At 37.2% G+C, this 13,151-nt stretch overlaps 1 protein-coding gene across 2 annotated transcripts in view; it reads left to right on the forward strand.

Annotated features, from left to right (window-relative positions):
* MCCC2 (methylcrotonyl-CoA carboxylase subunit 2) overlaps positions 1–12,552 on the forward strand; it is a 42,509-nt gene extending 29,957 nt beyond the window's left edge. Inside the window, exons 13-17 of one of the 2 annotated variants that reach the window (XM_067315265.1) lie at positions 1,753–1,819; positions 2,056–2,212; positions 2,973–3,087; positions 4,431–4,516; positions 12,090–12,552. In XM_067315265.1, the coding sequence (XP_067171366.1) occupies positions 1,753–1,819; positions 2,056–2,212; positions 2,973–3,087; positions 4,431–4,516; positions 12,090–12,207 (543 nt within the window). In that variant the 3' untranslated portion in view covers positions 12,208–12,552. Of the gene's footprint in view, positions 1–1,752; positions 1,820–2,055; positions 2,213–2,972; positions 3,088–3,353; positions 3,421–4,430; positions 4,517–12,089 lie in introns of those variants that run through there. The other variant, XM_067315266.1, reaches the window with a different exon arrangement.
* The last annotated feature ends 599 nt before the right edge of the window (positions 12,553–13,151 follow it).

Genomic DNA, 13,151 nt, shown 5'->3' on the forward strand with positions numbered 1-13,151 from the left:
CTCTATATTTTTCAAGTGCTTTTTTGAAAAAGCTAGCTAAAGATTGTGCATTATCTTTTTTTTTATTATTGTTTTCTTTTCCTAATTTTGGTTTTGTATTGTGAAGAGATTAGGGTTTTTTACAGTTGCTGTGCTGCATACCTTATTTTTTATTTATTTTTTTACCAGTAATGTGTAAATAATCTGAGAAACTGAGTAAAAATATTATATATTTATTAAATGGCAAAGTAAGTGACATAAGTTTTACTTACGTAAATTCCAGAATTTTAAGCAGCAGCTTGATCCCGGCATCTCTCCCTTCAGGTTTATTTTGCTATTACTAGTGAATAGATTCAGCATTGCAGAACTACCTTTTTCAGTTGGAGACATTTAACTTGATTTTTGCATTTTCATGTTACTTACAGTATAGGAAATATGCATATTGCTTTTCATGTATAATGAGATGTAATAGAATACAGTAAAGAGAACATAGTCATTGCCAAGGATATTTTAGATTCTGTGTAACCCCATCTCGCTTCTTTGCTGGTTTAGTAGATAATCTGGATTTTCGCACAGCTTTGCTATTTTTAGCCCTGTGCAACTGGCTAATGAATTCTTTGTCCCCAGACTTGCTTGCTAGTTTTTATTCAGCCTCAAGTTCAGTAGGTTCATGGGATGCCTTGTTTGTATCCTAAACCTTCATCAACTGTCCAGCAAAAACGTTAAAGTCTTGGAATGTTGAATTTAACTGGAATGTTAAAAAATTTAACATTAAAAACTTGGAAGAACTAGCTAGAATGAGACAGATAGCAATGGCCAGCTACGCAGAGGCTGAGTAGCTGCAGGTAGTTTTGCAAAAGATGACTTGGATCCGGTTTGTTTAAGTGCAAAACAAAAACAAACAAAAGCAGAAAGGTGGAAAGCTTTTACAGTTTCTGGAGCATATTCCTAGGTCACCTTTCCTTCTGAGGTTTTGTCACAGTCCTCAGCCTGACCTGTTTTTCTAGAATACCAAACGCCAGCATCCATAGGCTGCTGTTAGTGGCTTTCCTGGTACACAAGCATGATGTGCCTTTGCTTTTAATTAACCCCAAGTTTAGCAGAAACAATTATCAAGTTGCAACTTAAAGCTTTACTGATTTAGATTATTTCTAGCTGAAACAAAGGCTTGGAATCTGTTGTTCTTATCTTTGCCAGAAAAATTGTCTTTTTCTAGAAAATGGGGAGAAGGAGGAGGGCTAAAAAAGACAGTATTTTCTGTCTGTACTGAGAAAAGGGGAAATGTTGCAACAATTGGAGGGGTGGAAGGCAAAGACTGTATGTGAATCTTTCCCAGTTTCATTGACTGTATGTGGATCTTTCTTTTGTACAGGAAATGGGGAGGTTTTTTTTTTTCTTCTGACTGGCTGTCTAATTTCCCTGACACCGTCTTACAAAATACCATGTCAGAAGCTGCACTATGAAACTGTCTATGGTTTAAACGCATATTGGCTAAGTCAAAACAGTTGAGCTTTCCACTATCAGCAGTAATACTGTTCAAGGATATTATTTTTGCTTTACCCTTGAACTTGCATGCTTTTGTCATCTTCTTGCTTCTCCTAGAGTGAATGAATGTTTTGCAGCTGACTTTGGGTGGAGCAGAAATAGGCCAGCGTTTTATGATGCAGATACTCCCATGGACTTCAGGGGAAGCAGGCTGTCACAGACTTCAGAGAGTGTTGGTAGTGATAGCTTCACTGATACAGCATTTAATAGCTTATTCTTTTTTCCCAGGGTACACATTTTATCCAGTTGTGTTGTCAAAGAAATATTCCCCTTGTGTTTTTGCAAAATATCACAGGTGAGTAAGCTCAGTGCTGCGAAGTTTTGCTACGTTGTAGGCTGTGCTGTTAGCAGTTGAGGCTATAACATTTAGACAGCATCTTTGTGCTTGTTCTGTCTACATCTCTGACCTGTCTGGAAACAGCCTGTTTGCAGCTATCTACGGTTTGTTCTGTTTTCTGTTTTTTTTGCGTGTGCTCTACTGATGGCATCAGGTTACTGAGGCTTTTCTTTTTTCATCTTGTAACTCATTAGGTTTCATGGTTGGTAGGGAATATGAAGCTGGAGGGATAGCAAAAGATGGTGCCAAGATGGTAACTGCTGTAGCCTGTGCCAGTGTACCTAAAATAACAGTAATTATTGGTGGATCTTATGGTGCTGGAAACTACGGGATGTGTGGAAGAGCATATAGGTAAGTGTTACTTAGAGTTATGATAGGAGATAGACTGTCACGAAACTTTAAAATACCATTGTGAAAATTATTTTAACTTTTGCAGTTGTCCTATTTGAGAAACAAGCAATTCTCAGTGAATACTGTTATAAGTAAATAACAGCAATAGAAACCTGTAGAGATTGCTAGGCTCGTAATTAATTAGGTGACAGAGAAGCTCTCCTGACATGTAAATGTCCAGCTTTTCTCCCGTTATATTTCTTGGGGGAAAAATTTTACAGTTCTAAGCAATCAATAGGCAGCATGGGCTGGTCCTGGACTCTGTGCTCATGTGAAGATTACCTGCTTGTATAAAAAAAACCAACCCTCATCCACTTTAATGGGTTTGGTTTTATGAGTAATGTTTGCAAAACCTCTAGGGATTTCTTTTTTTACCCTTTGGATATGACTCACATTAGTGTTTTTGATTTTTCAAGACCACTAATACTATTAAAGTTGTTGCTGATATTTTTTTAGGAAAAGAATTCTTGGGGATGTATAAGATGAAGGGGAGTCAGAAAGAGGGAAATAAATTTTTAAGATGCTTGATTATGGGGAAAAAAGTAGGATTTTTGTATTTTCAAAATGTTGCAAGCATTAGAGTACATTAATTTGCATTCATTAAAAGTCAATAAAATGCAAGATTGTCATTAATAAAAATGCATTTTTAGCTGAGTAAGTATAAGTTCTTTACCAGGAAGTTAGGCAATGTTTTATTTTAATGTTCAATATTATTTTTCAGTCCAAGATTTCTTTATATGTGGCCAAATGCTCGCATATCTGTGATGGGAGGGGAACAAGCTGCAACTGTTTTAGCTACGATAGCTAAGGACCAAAAAGCAAGGGAGGGAAAACAGGTACATCTTTCTTCTTTCATTTGCAGTACTGTCATTATCATTTACTCTTTCACTGGAGTTGCTCACACTAGGAGCCAGGAAAAAATGTTGCAGAGTGAGACACCAGTGAGCTCAGGTTCTCTTAATGTTGCCTACTGCACTGGCAAACATGAAGCATTCATTAAATGTTACTGTTTTCATCTAAACGTGAAGATCATTCATGACATACTTTGTCTTCACTTAGAAATATTTTTCATGTCTCCATCTTTTTGTATTTTGTGCACCAGATCCATAGTCCTGCCCAAGATGAGCAGCCAGGGATCCCCCCCTATGTGGGAGTATGAGGAGGAATATGTGAGAACAATGTCTTTCCAATTACTTTTGAAATAGGCAGCTTTATGGAAAGCTGAATTTCAAATTATTCAGTGACTGAGAATTATGAAGCTTATAATAGCAGAAGCCTGCAGAGGCTAGGAAAATAATTTGACTTGCTTCACCATTTTGATTTAAAATTAGTGGTATTTTGTTTAATAATGCTTTCCAGTTTCTCTGTATGCTACTTTATGCTGTGCTTTTAAAATTATATGGTTTATGTTTATATTGGTGCCTTGGTCATGTAAGAAGTGATTTTAATATGATGTATTAAAATTGATTAATTTATCATGAGTAGTGACCAGAATAATGAAGCAGTATATATGTATCATCTCTACAATTCCTTATTCCACTCTACTTGGCTTTTCTGTGGACAGAATATAGTCATACTTATCTCTGTCTCATTTTCTCAAATCTCCAGGTTTGACAGATGATGCCCAGCCAGTAGACTGAGGAAGAATAATTGTAGTTAATGTCAGTAACATGTGTTAGAGGCTTGAAAGTTTTCTGAATTACAGTGCATTACAGTGAATTACACTTTGGATCCTGGAGGAACCCAACAGGAGAATGGCACAGACTTGGTTTATTAAAAATCTTGCCAAAGGCAGGTCAGAACAGTGTTTAATGAGTAAAGTAGCTTCAGTAGTTTTTCAGATGCTAATCCCCAATCATTCTTTTACTTAGTTAAGTCTATTAATAAAAAGCTCATCTTATTATCAGCAGATAAATTAGATGGATAAATATAGCTTTATTTTTTTCCTATATATTTTTACTCTCATCTTCCCCCCAATTTTGAAAAGTGGTATTTTAATTCCACTATCAAATATATGAATTTAATAGTTGTAGGTAAAAAAGGGAAAAACTGTGGAGACAGGTTTAGGCAGTTTCTTCTTGTCTGATGCTGTATATAAAACTCTGCTTTCATTATGGAAGAAAGTATTAAAGAATTTCTTATCATGTCTGTGTTTGTTTATTCATATGTTTTATTACAGTTATCTGAAGCAGATGAAGCAGCTTTGAAGGAGCCGATCATTAGGAGGTTTGAGGAGGAAGGAAACCCTTATTATTCCAGTGCAAGGTATCATATAAATGACTTCTTCTCCAAAACTTGATTGTAATCACAAGACATAACAGTAACACCTAGATCTTGGTGTTGAACAGCAGAACAAAGCAATCTGCAACAAAGGTTTTGTTTGAAGTGCAGGAGTATATCACAACAAACTGCAAATCAATGGTTTGTCTATCTTGACTCTGAAACTTTGTAGTGCATGCTATTTCAGAAGGCATGCATTTACAGAAATGAGCATGCTGGTTCCGTAAGTAATGATACAATAGGGAGGTATTCTCTGCTGATTCCAACTAGTCTTCTGAAGCATGGAATTTATATTCTATATATTTTATTCGGGATAGGTTTTATATCATTCTCACCACCACAGTATCAGCACTTTCTAAAGTCCACTGAGCAGTGTGGTGAATGCCTGTTGTATCTGTTCTCTTCTCTCCGAAGGACAAGCATATTCAGTGCAGTGTCCCTTTTTGGATGGAGTTTTTAATCTTTGCTTCTTTTTAACATGCAAGTTTAAGTGTATTTAGGAAAAGCAAGATGAAAGGTATAGGCCTTGCACTTAAAGTAAAAAAAGATGAGGTTGGTGGTGATCCTTATTTCCTGGGAAGTTTATTCCATTGTTCTTGGGCAGCCTATGCTCCCCTCTCTGTGGTAAAATCGTGTCTCTAACCCAGAATAATTTAGTTACCAACGATTATCTTTGTCTCAGAGCTTCAGCAGCTATATATATCATAGGTAAAGGCTAGTTTCAGGATTTGTTCGGAAACCAGTATCAAGAGCAGTGCATAGCTTAACACTGAGATTAGCCGATTTATTTTCACTCCTGTGCACTCCAGCTTGAGCCTTAAACACTGAGTACTTCTAAGTGTAAGTATATAAGCAAAGTATATTACACTGTCATAGTGCAGACAAAGGTATGATTGTCTGAGTATATAGTATGAGCTTCATGTCAGCAGTGAGTCCAAGAGTTACTTCATGGATTGAGCTGGCCATTTGTGACTGTAGACTTTCAACTAAAGGAGACTGATGCGTCTGTAAACTTATCAAAACATATTTTCCTGCCCATTAACATCACTTCAATCTTGCCAAGGTGCAGCTTCCAATAAACAAGGAGATTTTGTTCCAAAATTGATGCTGTCACATGTGATGACAAGCAAAACTTCGTGATCTGCGTGTTGTTTAACCTGCATATTGGCTGCATGTATGTTAGGGAGAATTTATTTTAGTGGGAGTCTGCAAATGCAAGAGGCCAGTGGTGAAGGAGCAGTTTCAGGAAGACCAGAAGTCATTTTGACTTGTTGCTTCTGCCACTATTTTCTGCTGACCCAGAAATATCTCAGGCTCACGAATGGTAAATACTATATAAAGTCCCTGAAAGAAGAGGAGGCTTATCAACAAAAAAATCATCTGTCAGTGACATTTTCTGGTCTGAATCCAGATAATACTTGGCCTTAGGATGTTGGTTTGGTTGAATAATTCGTAGATGATCTTTGACTAGCTTCTCTGGACTACTTTATCCTGAGACATGGTGCTCAGCAGTAGGTGGCAAAACTGGTGACTCCAGAAAGTGTTTATTGGACTGTTGCTTATCTGTGATTGAGTCATTGGCTACTCTGGCAAAGAGTGGCATTAGCTTTTTGATTCTTTCTCAAACTAGGGAGGGCATGGGTTGTATTTGCAAGGCTCAAGTAGGTGACCGCAAGGCTTCTTGGTAGCTGACTGTATTGGATTACAGGAATTCAGCTAGGGCATTAGTTGCATATTCATGTTTTAGCTGCATATTCATGTTTTCTGAGAAGTTTTCCAAAACTACCATGGCAGTTCTTGGCAGCATTTGGTGCTCAGTTTTATAGAGTATTGGTAAATCACCAGGAACTAGTTAGGCTGACGGAGGAAAATGGCATCCTGGAGTGTTACTTGTGGAAGCTAACTTGGATGCTCTCCTGGCCTGTGATTGTTCCTCTACATTAGTTTCCTTCTGTCTGTACTAATCTGTTTCTCCCCGTTTTTCTTCATGTAGTATCCAAAAACTGAGCAGGCTCTCAGCGTGTTAGTGGTTTAGGCTAGCATGTAATAATAGGGTTTTACTGGGCCTGCAGTTCTTCATTTTGCAGAGAGAATACTGGTCTCTTATAACTGCCAAGTCTGCTGTATATATGTTTCTGTGTAGCTGAACTATGATTACTGATGGTTTGGTTACCTGCAAGGTGGGAAGTCTGGAAACATAATCTGAATAAAAAGTGGTTGAAATAGGATAGATTTTGGTGCAGACATCATGGACAGAATTCGGCTGAAGAGGTGGGAGCAAAGATTCTCTAAATGTACTAGAAAAATCAGTAAGAGGAGAAGTTTGGGGGCTTTTTTATCTGACTTGATATATGTTTGAACTTCATGTGTGTCCAGTCTGGTGTATCAACAGCAGCGTAGCAACAGTGAGCTCCTTCATGAATTGTTTGGTCTGTCATAGTCTGAAAAAGATACAAAATTTGTGATAGTTTGACTCTGTTTTCCATTGGAATAGTGAAATGAATTTAGCTGAAGTGATCTTACCTGAGGGATACACATTCATCTGAACGTTTGATCAAATATATGCCTTCATCAAAGGAAAGCTCACGCTGTTTTGCCCTGTCTGGTGCAGTGGTGGACTAAGTATCCTCCACAAGATAAGTGGGACAGGGTTTGCAGTGTCATCTAGGCAGATTTCAGTGGTGCAGTCTTATAGTAGGTGGGGCCATGGATTCAATGAGGGCTTTTTGTTTTGTCACTGCTTAGTCTCTGGCGCAGGCCTACATGGCAGCATTGCAGAGCGTCATCACAGGCATTCGCAACTTCTGGAGGTTGTATACCTACGTACAACCCAAACCGCTACTGAATTAGTTTGTTGGGGGCTTTGCACATAATCCATGAGGATACTCTTATGAAATCCTGACTTGTTATTGACATGGACTTTTTGGTGACACCTTGGTTTTGATTTTTTTTTAAATCTTTTTAACCAATTTGAGTTCCATAGGATTTCCCTCAAACTGGGAGATACCTTCATCTAGTGTCAGCTGTTAAAAACTTTTGTCCTGACTTTGTACCCCGTAAGGATCACGGCTAGCATCACTGTTATGAAACCGCATGCTTACCCCTCAGGCAAGAAGGAAAAGTGAAAATACCTGTTGTCATCTTTTGTAACTAGATTTTAAGGAGAAAATTTTCTGCTGAAATAATAACATTAAAAAAATTAGTCAAACTGTCTGTATTTGAACTGAATCCCTACTTTGGAGGAGAAAATGAATGCCTTGAATGTTTTATATTTACTTCTTTTGACGTATTCACTGGAAACAGAGTCATAGTCTCTTTGTACTCAGGATTGAAAATAATTTGATTTATTTAACATTCAGTATGTGTATATTAGTGGTATTAAAAACTCATCCTCTCCCACAAACCAACAGGCCATTGTCAGTATTTAGAATAGTAAGTTACTAATCTGTAATAAAATAGTTTTACATATAAGCTTAAGGCTATGATTAAAAAAAAAACTGATTTTTTTTTTTTATAACATCCAGTGATTTCAGGTGTGAAACCTGAGTATTTAATACCAGCTTTGTGCTCTCTACTGACCATCATTTTCCAGTGTGTTTTTCCAGAATATCTGGCCATTTTGTAAAGTCAGGTTGCAAATACAGGAGGCATCTCAGTAAATAACCTAAGTTTGCTAGGGCTTACGCAGTGTTCTTAATGTTAGGTGGCCTGTCCTTCATTAAAGAAGCAGGGTTGTTACATACTTCATCTGGTGCTGCACACAAGCCCAGCTGATACTTGAAGTCAAACGTCTGAGCTGAACTTGTTCTGAGGTTCATCTGACTAAAAGTGATAAAAGTGCAATGCCCCTTGCCACTGAGCAATGCATGTGTGACAGCAGTGTGTGACTGGCTCAGATCGAGAGTCCAGGTTGTTTTTTCTCACTCTCATCCACATAGGTGTAATCTGCATTGTCTTAATTGCTCTCTGCTCTTTTGTAGAGAGAATTGGACATACTGGTATATATTCTTATTTCCTCTGCCGCTGATTTTATGCCTTCCTATCATGCATGTGCCTTGTTCCTTCTTTTATTGCTAGTTCCTAAACAAGATCTCAGACCAAAAGCTCAAAAGTTTTCATTACTGTGGAGCAGCTGCCAAACCAGAAACAATCCCCAATGACGTGAAATACCACTACAGTCTTGGCGGGAGGTATTCAACCACCTGTACTTTGGAGCCAGCCCATTTGTCAACCAAAATCAGCAGTTGCTTATTGGCCAGCACTCTCTGTAATGCAGGGAGAAAATGTAACCTGCTTCCTTTGCTCTAAAGGATGCTTCCTTTCTGGTCCCAAGTGTGGTAATAACAGTTGACTGTCTACCAAATGTCAGGGTACAGTCTTGAAACTGAATTCTAACAGGCTTGGTTTTCTCAGACACTAACTAGGTCCCTCCCCCAAAAGAGCAACAACAAAACTCTGACGAACAGCTGTGCATTACTGAGAGAAAAGAATGGTAAGCAGGGACGAAGCCTGCTTTCTTTATTACCACTCAAGAACAGGCAGTTTGGAAGTGCCCTCATGCTGTTCCCTTGGCAAGGGATGGGGTCTTACTCAGTCTGCCACGCCGCTAATGGCCATGGAGATTGATGTGACCCTTCCAGTTGACTTCATTAGGCTTTGGATCAAGGTTTGAGCAGTAATAATGAAAGGGAAGGAAAATGCCTTAATGATTGTAAAATAAAAGCAAATTTCCTTATTTACTCTGCATATATAATTTTGCTTGTAAATTATAACTTGTTTTATGTACAGGGTGTCAATACTGTTCCCCATATTTGTATTTTCTAATCGAACTTCAATCAGTTATCTGATCAGAACCTTTCATACTGAGCATTCTTAATTAACAGGAGTCATTAGGCAGCACCTTTCTTAATGAGCTAGATTAATCTGATTACAGGTTTCCAAAAAGAGTTTAGTCAATTTACATCATAACAAATTACATGAGCATTTAACTTTTGGGGGCTGTTCACTTCTTTTACTCACAGCGTCTCTGTTATGAATGTTTTATGAGTGTAGATGTGATTCATGTTCTAGCAATGGGGTTTTAATAGATAGTTTAATTATTAATGTTACATCGCAGTAGAGAAAGTAGTTTTCTTTAAACAAAGAGAAGCAGAGGCCAGGGGTGACTATATGAAAGCAGCTTCTCTGTTATGCAGTGTCAAATCTTTATGGTAGTCAGTAAAAGTTAGTGTGTTGTTACAGAAAACAAGCTTGCTATAAAAATGTGCTTCATGTTTGGAAAAGTGTTTATTATGGTGGTAATCACTGTAAAATTGCAGTTTGGAAAATATCACACTAACTTGGTGATTCTTTTTTAATTCAGTTTATCCCTGCACTCCCCAAACCCCCAACAGATGTGTTAAACGCTTTCACGAAGTGTGAGGTACTTCATTCAGTTTCAGTGTTTTTCATAAATAAAAAAGTTCATCGCAAATACAGCAGATCAAACAAGCCTGAAACAGTCAAAAAGATCAAATGTACTTTAAAATAGAAATCACTGTATTTGTGATTATTCTTACAGTCAAATGTTTTTACAGTCCTAAAAAGACAAAGGATTGGTGATTGATTTGACCTCACAAAACTACTTTGCTGATTATCCTTATTCACAGGGTTCTTCTCCCTCCCTCCCCCTGATTAATCTGACTAAATTTATCAAAACTAAATCAAGCTTTAAAATACAAGGAAAAGGAGGGAAAAAGCTTATGCATAAGATTTTTGGTAATGTGTATTTCATGATGTTAAAAGTGTAGGAAATGTTGCATCTTAGTCATTTTATCATGTTAGATTATGTGAATAGTTATAACCACTGTCTTGGGTGGGGACACCCCAAACCTGTTGACCTGACTCCAAGAAGAGTCTCAGTAAAACCTAGTTAAATTTGGTCCCGGGCTATTTTGAACTGGCAGACTCCTGTCAGCCAGGTCAGTGTGCGCCACAGCTACTCTGGTGTAAAATTTCTTAATCAAGCTTTTATTTTCAGTCTCAAGTGTCTCCCCCACTCCAAACCCTTTTGTCCTTTTGTACTTTAAGCTGCAGTGCTTTTCTGCTTCCCTCTCTGTGGGAGCTGCTCCATGATGATATATATCTGCAGTAGAACCTTCTTTCTGAGATGAATATTTTTTCCCTCTGATGTGATGAGTATTACTTTAACAGCAAATGGCAAAGTAAAGCAAAGATGGAAAACAGTTGCAAGTGTCTCCTGGTGACTTGAGCTTATCAGCATGTATTATGCAGAGTTTGCAGTCTTTTGTGGGTTTTGGTGTATTTGGTATAGAGAAAAGTGTGCAAAATATATTGTTTCCTATCTAATTAGATTTTTTTCAATTAATCTTCAAACAGTAGAAAGTTGACAACTGGAAACTTTAGTTAGAAAGAAATTGTTATGCTTTCTCTTGATAAAATTCAGTGTTAGCTTCCTATTCATGATCCTTTCTTGTAGTTTTAAACCACATTTGTTAAAGTAGAGCAGCTGTTTACAGACACAAAATAAACCATTAGACATGACAACACTGTAATAAGTTCAGAAAAGAATGCAAAACAAGTCTCATTAGCGAAAGGTGGGATGGGGGAAGAGAATCACTGTTTTAACCAAAGATACTATGCATATGTTTTGCAGACCCTGGTTAAAATGTATGCTGATTTAAGCAAGACCTGAGTTGTGACAATAAGGGTAGTGTCTTGTTTAAACATTGCTGTATTAATAATTGCTGGGGAGGTAGTAGATGTACAATATTAACAATTTTGTGGACTGCTGGGGGTTTTAACACGGGTTTTATTTTGAGTAGGATAGAGCTGAAGGATATATCTGCCACAAGTACTTTAATTTTTGGATAACATCAAAGAGACTGTTTACAAGTGATAGTGAATTTGGAGACTTGGGGATTTGGTATTTGCTCAGAGTTTTTCACATGGCATACCTTCATAATTTAATTGCCTTGAGGCCTGTACTAAGGAGGGTATTAGCTTATATAGTTTAGCAATGGACTTCAGAAGAAATAAATACAGTAATGATTGGAAATACCTAAAAATTTACTCTGACTCTTTAATGATAAAAGCATAAACACTTGAAACATCCTAATTTGACAACTGAAATAATCTCAGTAACATAAATAATGAGGTGATTTAGTCCTAAAGTTCCAGCATTCTTAATACAAAAGGATAATTCCTTAACAAAAAGTCATTTTTCATTTGAATATTAAAAAATAAACAAGTTCTCTTTTCTCTAGGATGATGACTTCATACTAAAATAAGTGTGAAAATTCTCATTTAAAATCTGTAGATTTGACATAGTCCCTTTATCCAGAATTTATACCTTGGTCTAGAAGACAGATTGCACAAGTTAAAGAATGCACATCAAACTATTGCATTGATGTTAAGGTGAATTAACCCCATGGCTTGAGACATAATTTATCTCTTTAGTCTTCTCTCTTTAATATAACTATTTTCAGTTTTGTGTGCTTGAAGACCTACCTGCTGTAAACTGTATACATTCATTTCCTTTAATTTTTTTTTTCCCTAGATTATGGGATGATGGAATTATTGATCCAGCTGACACAAGACTGGTTTTGGGCCTCAGTCTCAGCGCAGCACTAAATGCACCTACTAAGAAGACAGAATTTGGGGTTTTCAGGATGTGATATAAATGTATACTACATGTCATAATTACCTGTGTATATTTTAATTGGGGCTAGAGAGCAAATTAACTGCAGTGTTGAGGTGTTTTAAACTGATTAAAGATTTATACACTACTATTTTGGATGGACATGTCCTAATTATATGTTTTCACTAAATAATCCTCACACTGTGCTTCAGTGTTTTAGCACTGATTTCAGGTCAGTCACTGGTAGTGCTTGTATAACACCACAGTGTCCATTTGGTGAATAACTTGTAACTTCTGGCATTAAGTTAAATGTTTGACAAGAAACATTCATGTTATCTCTTAAATAAAATTGTGCAAAATAAAATCTGCAAAATAGGCTGTATATTTGCTGCTTATCGACTCCTTTATTTCTTTTAATTGTTTTGTATGTCTCCTGTAGGTGCAATCCAACAACAGCAAAAAAATCCACATTCACTAGTAAATAATTTTTGCAGAACATAAGTGCAGTAAGGGCAGCCAGTAACTTCAACACAGCATGACATTATAGATTTTGTGCAGTTGTTAGCATTTTGGCCTTTCTCTGGCTTTCATCCAAAAACCATTCCTCTTCTGTGTCATTCCCTGAAGTCAAAACAGCAGAGAATCTGATGGACGGATGGCTCCTTCTGGAAGAGCGGGAGACGGCATGCTAACATTTGTGGGAGCTGCAGGTTGCTGAACGCTTTTGAAGATTGGGATTGGCTGCTGACATGTTTTAACACCTTGCTTAGTGGTGTGATCCCTCTGGCAATTTTAGATTCACAAAGACACAGCAGTCTCCCTGCATGGATCAATGCTTGACTTGGAGCACATGCCTGAATGCCACTTTTGGGTTGTTAAATGGAGTGATGGAGTGCTTTGTTTAATCTTATTTAGTGTAATTTTGTTGCAGTGTAATGTTTTTAGAGAATTCAATGTGTGTCATTTCATTTGTTCTTTTCA

The sequence above is a fragment of the Apteryx mantelli genome, chromosome Z, assembly GCF_036417845.1.
Source record: "Apteryx mantelli isolate bAptMan1 chromosome Z, bAptMan1.hap1, whole genome shotgun sequence".
Taxonomy (NCBI): Eukaryota; Metazoa; Chordata; class Aves; order Apterygiformes; family Apterygidae; genus Apteryx; species Apteryx mantelli.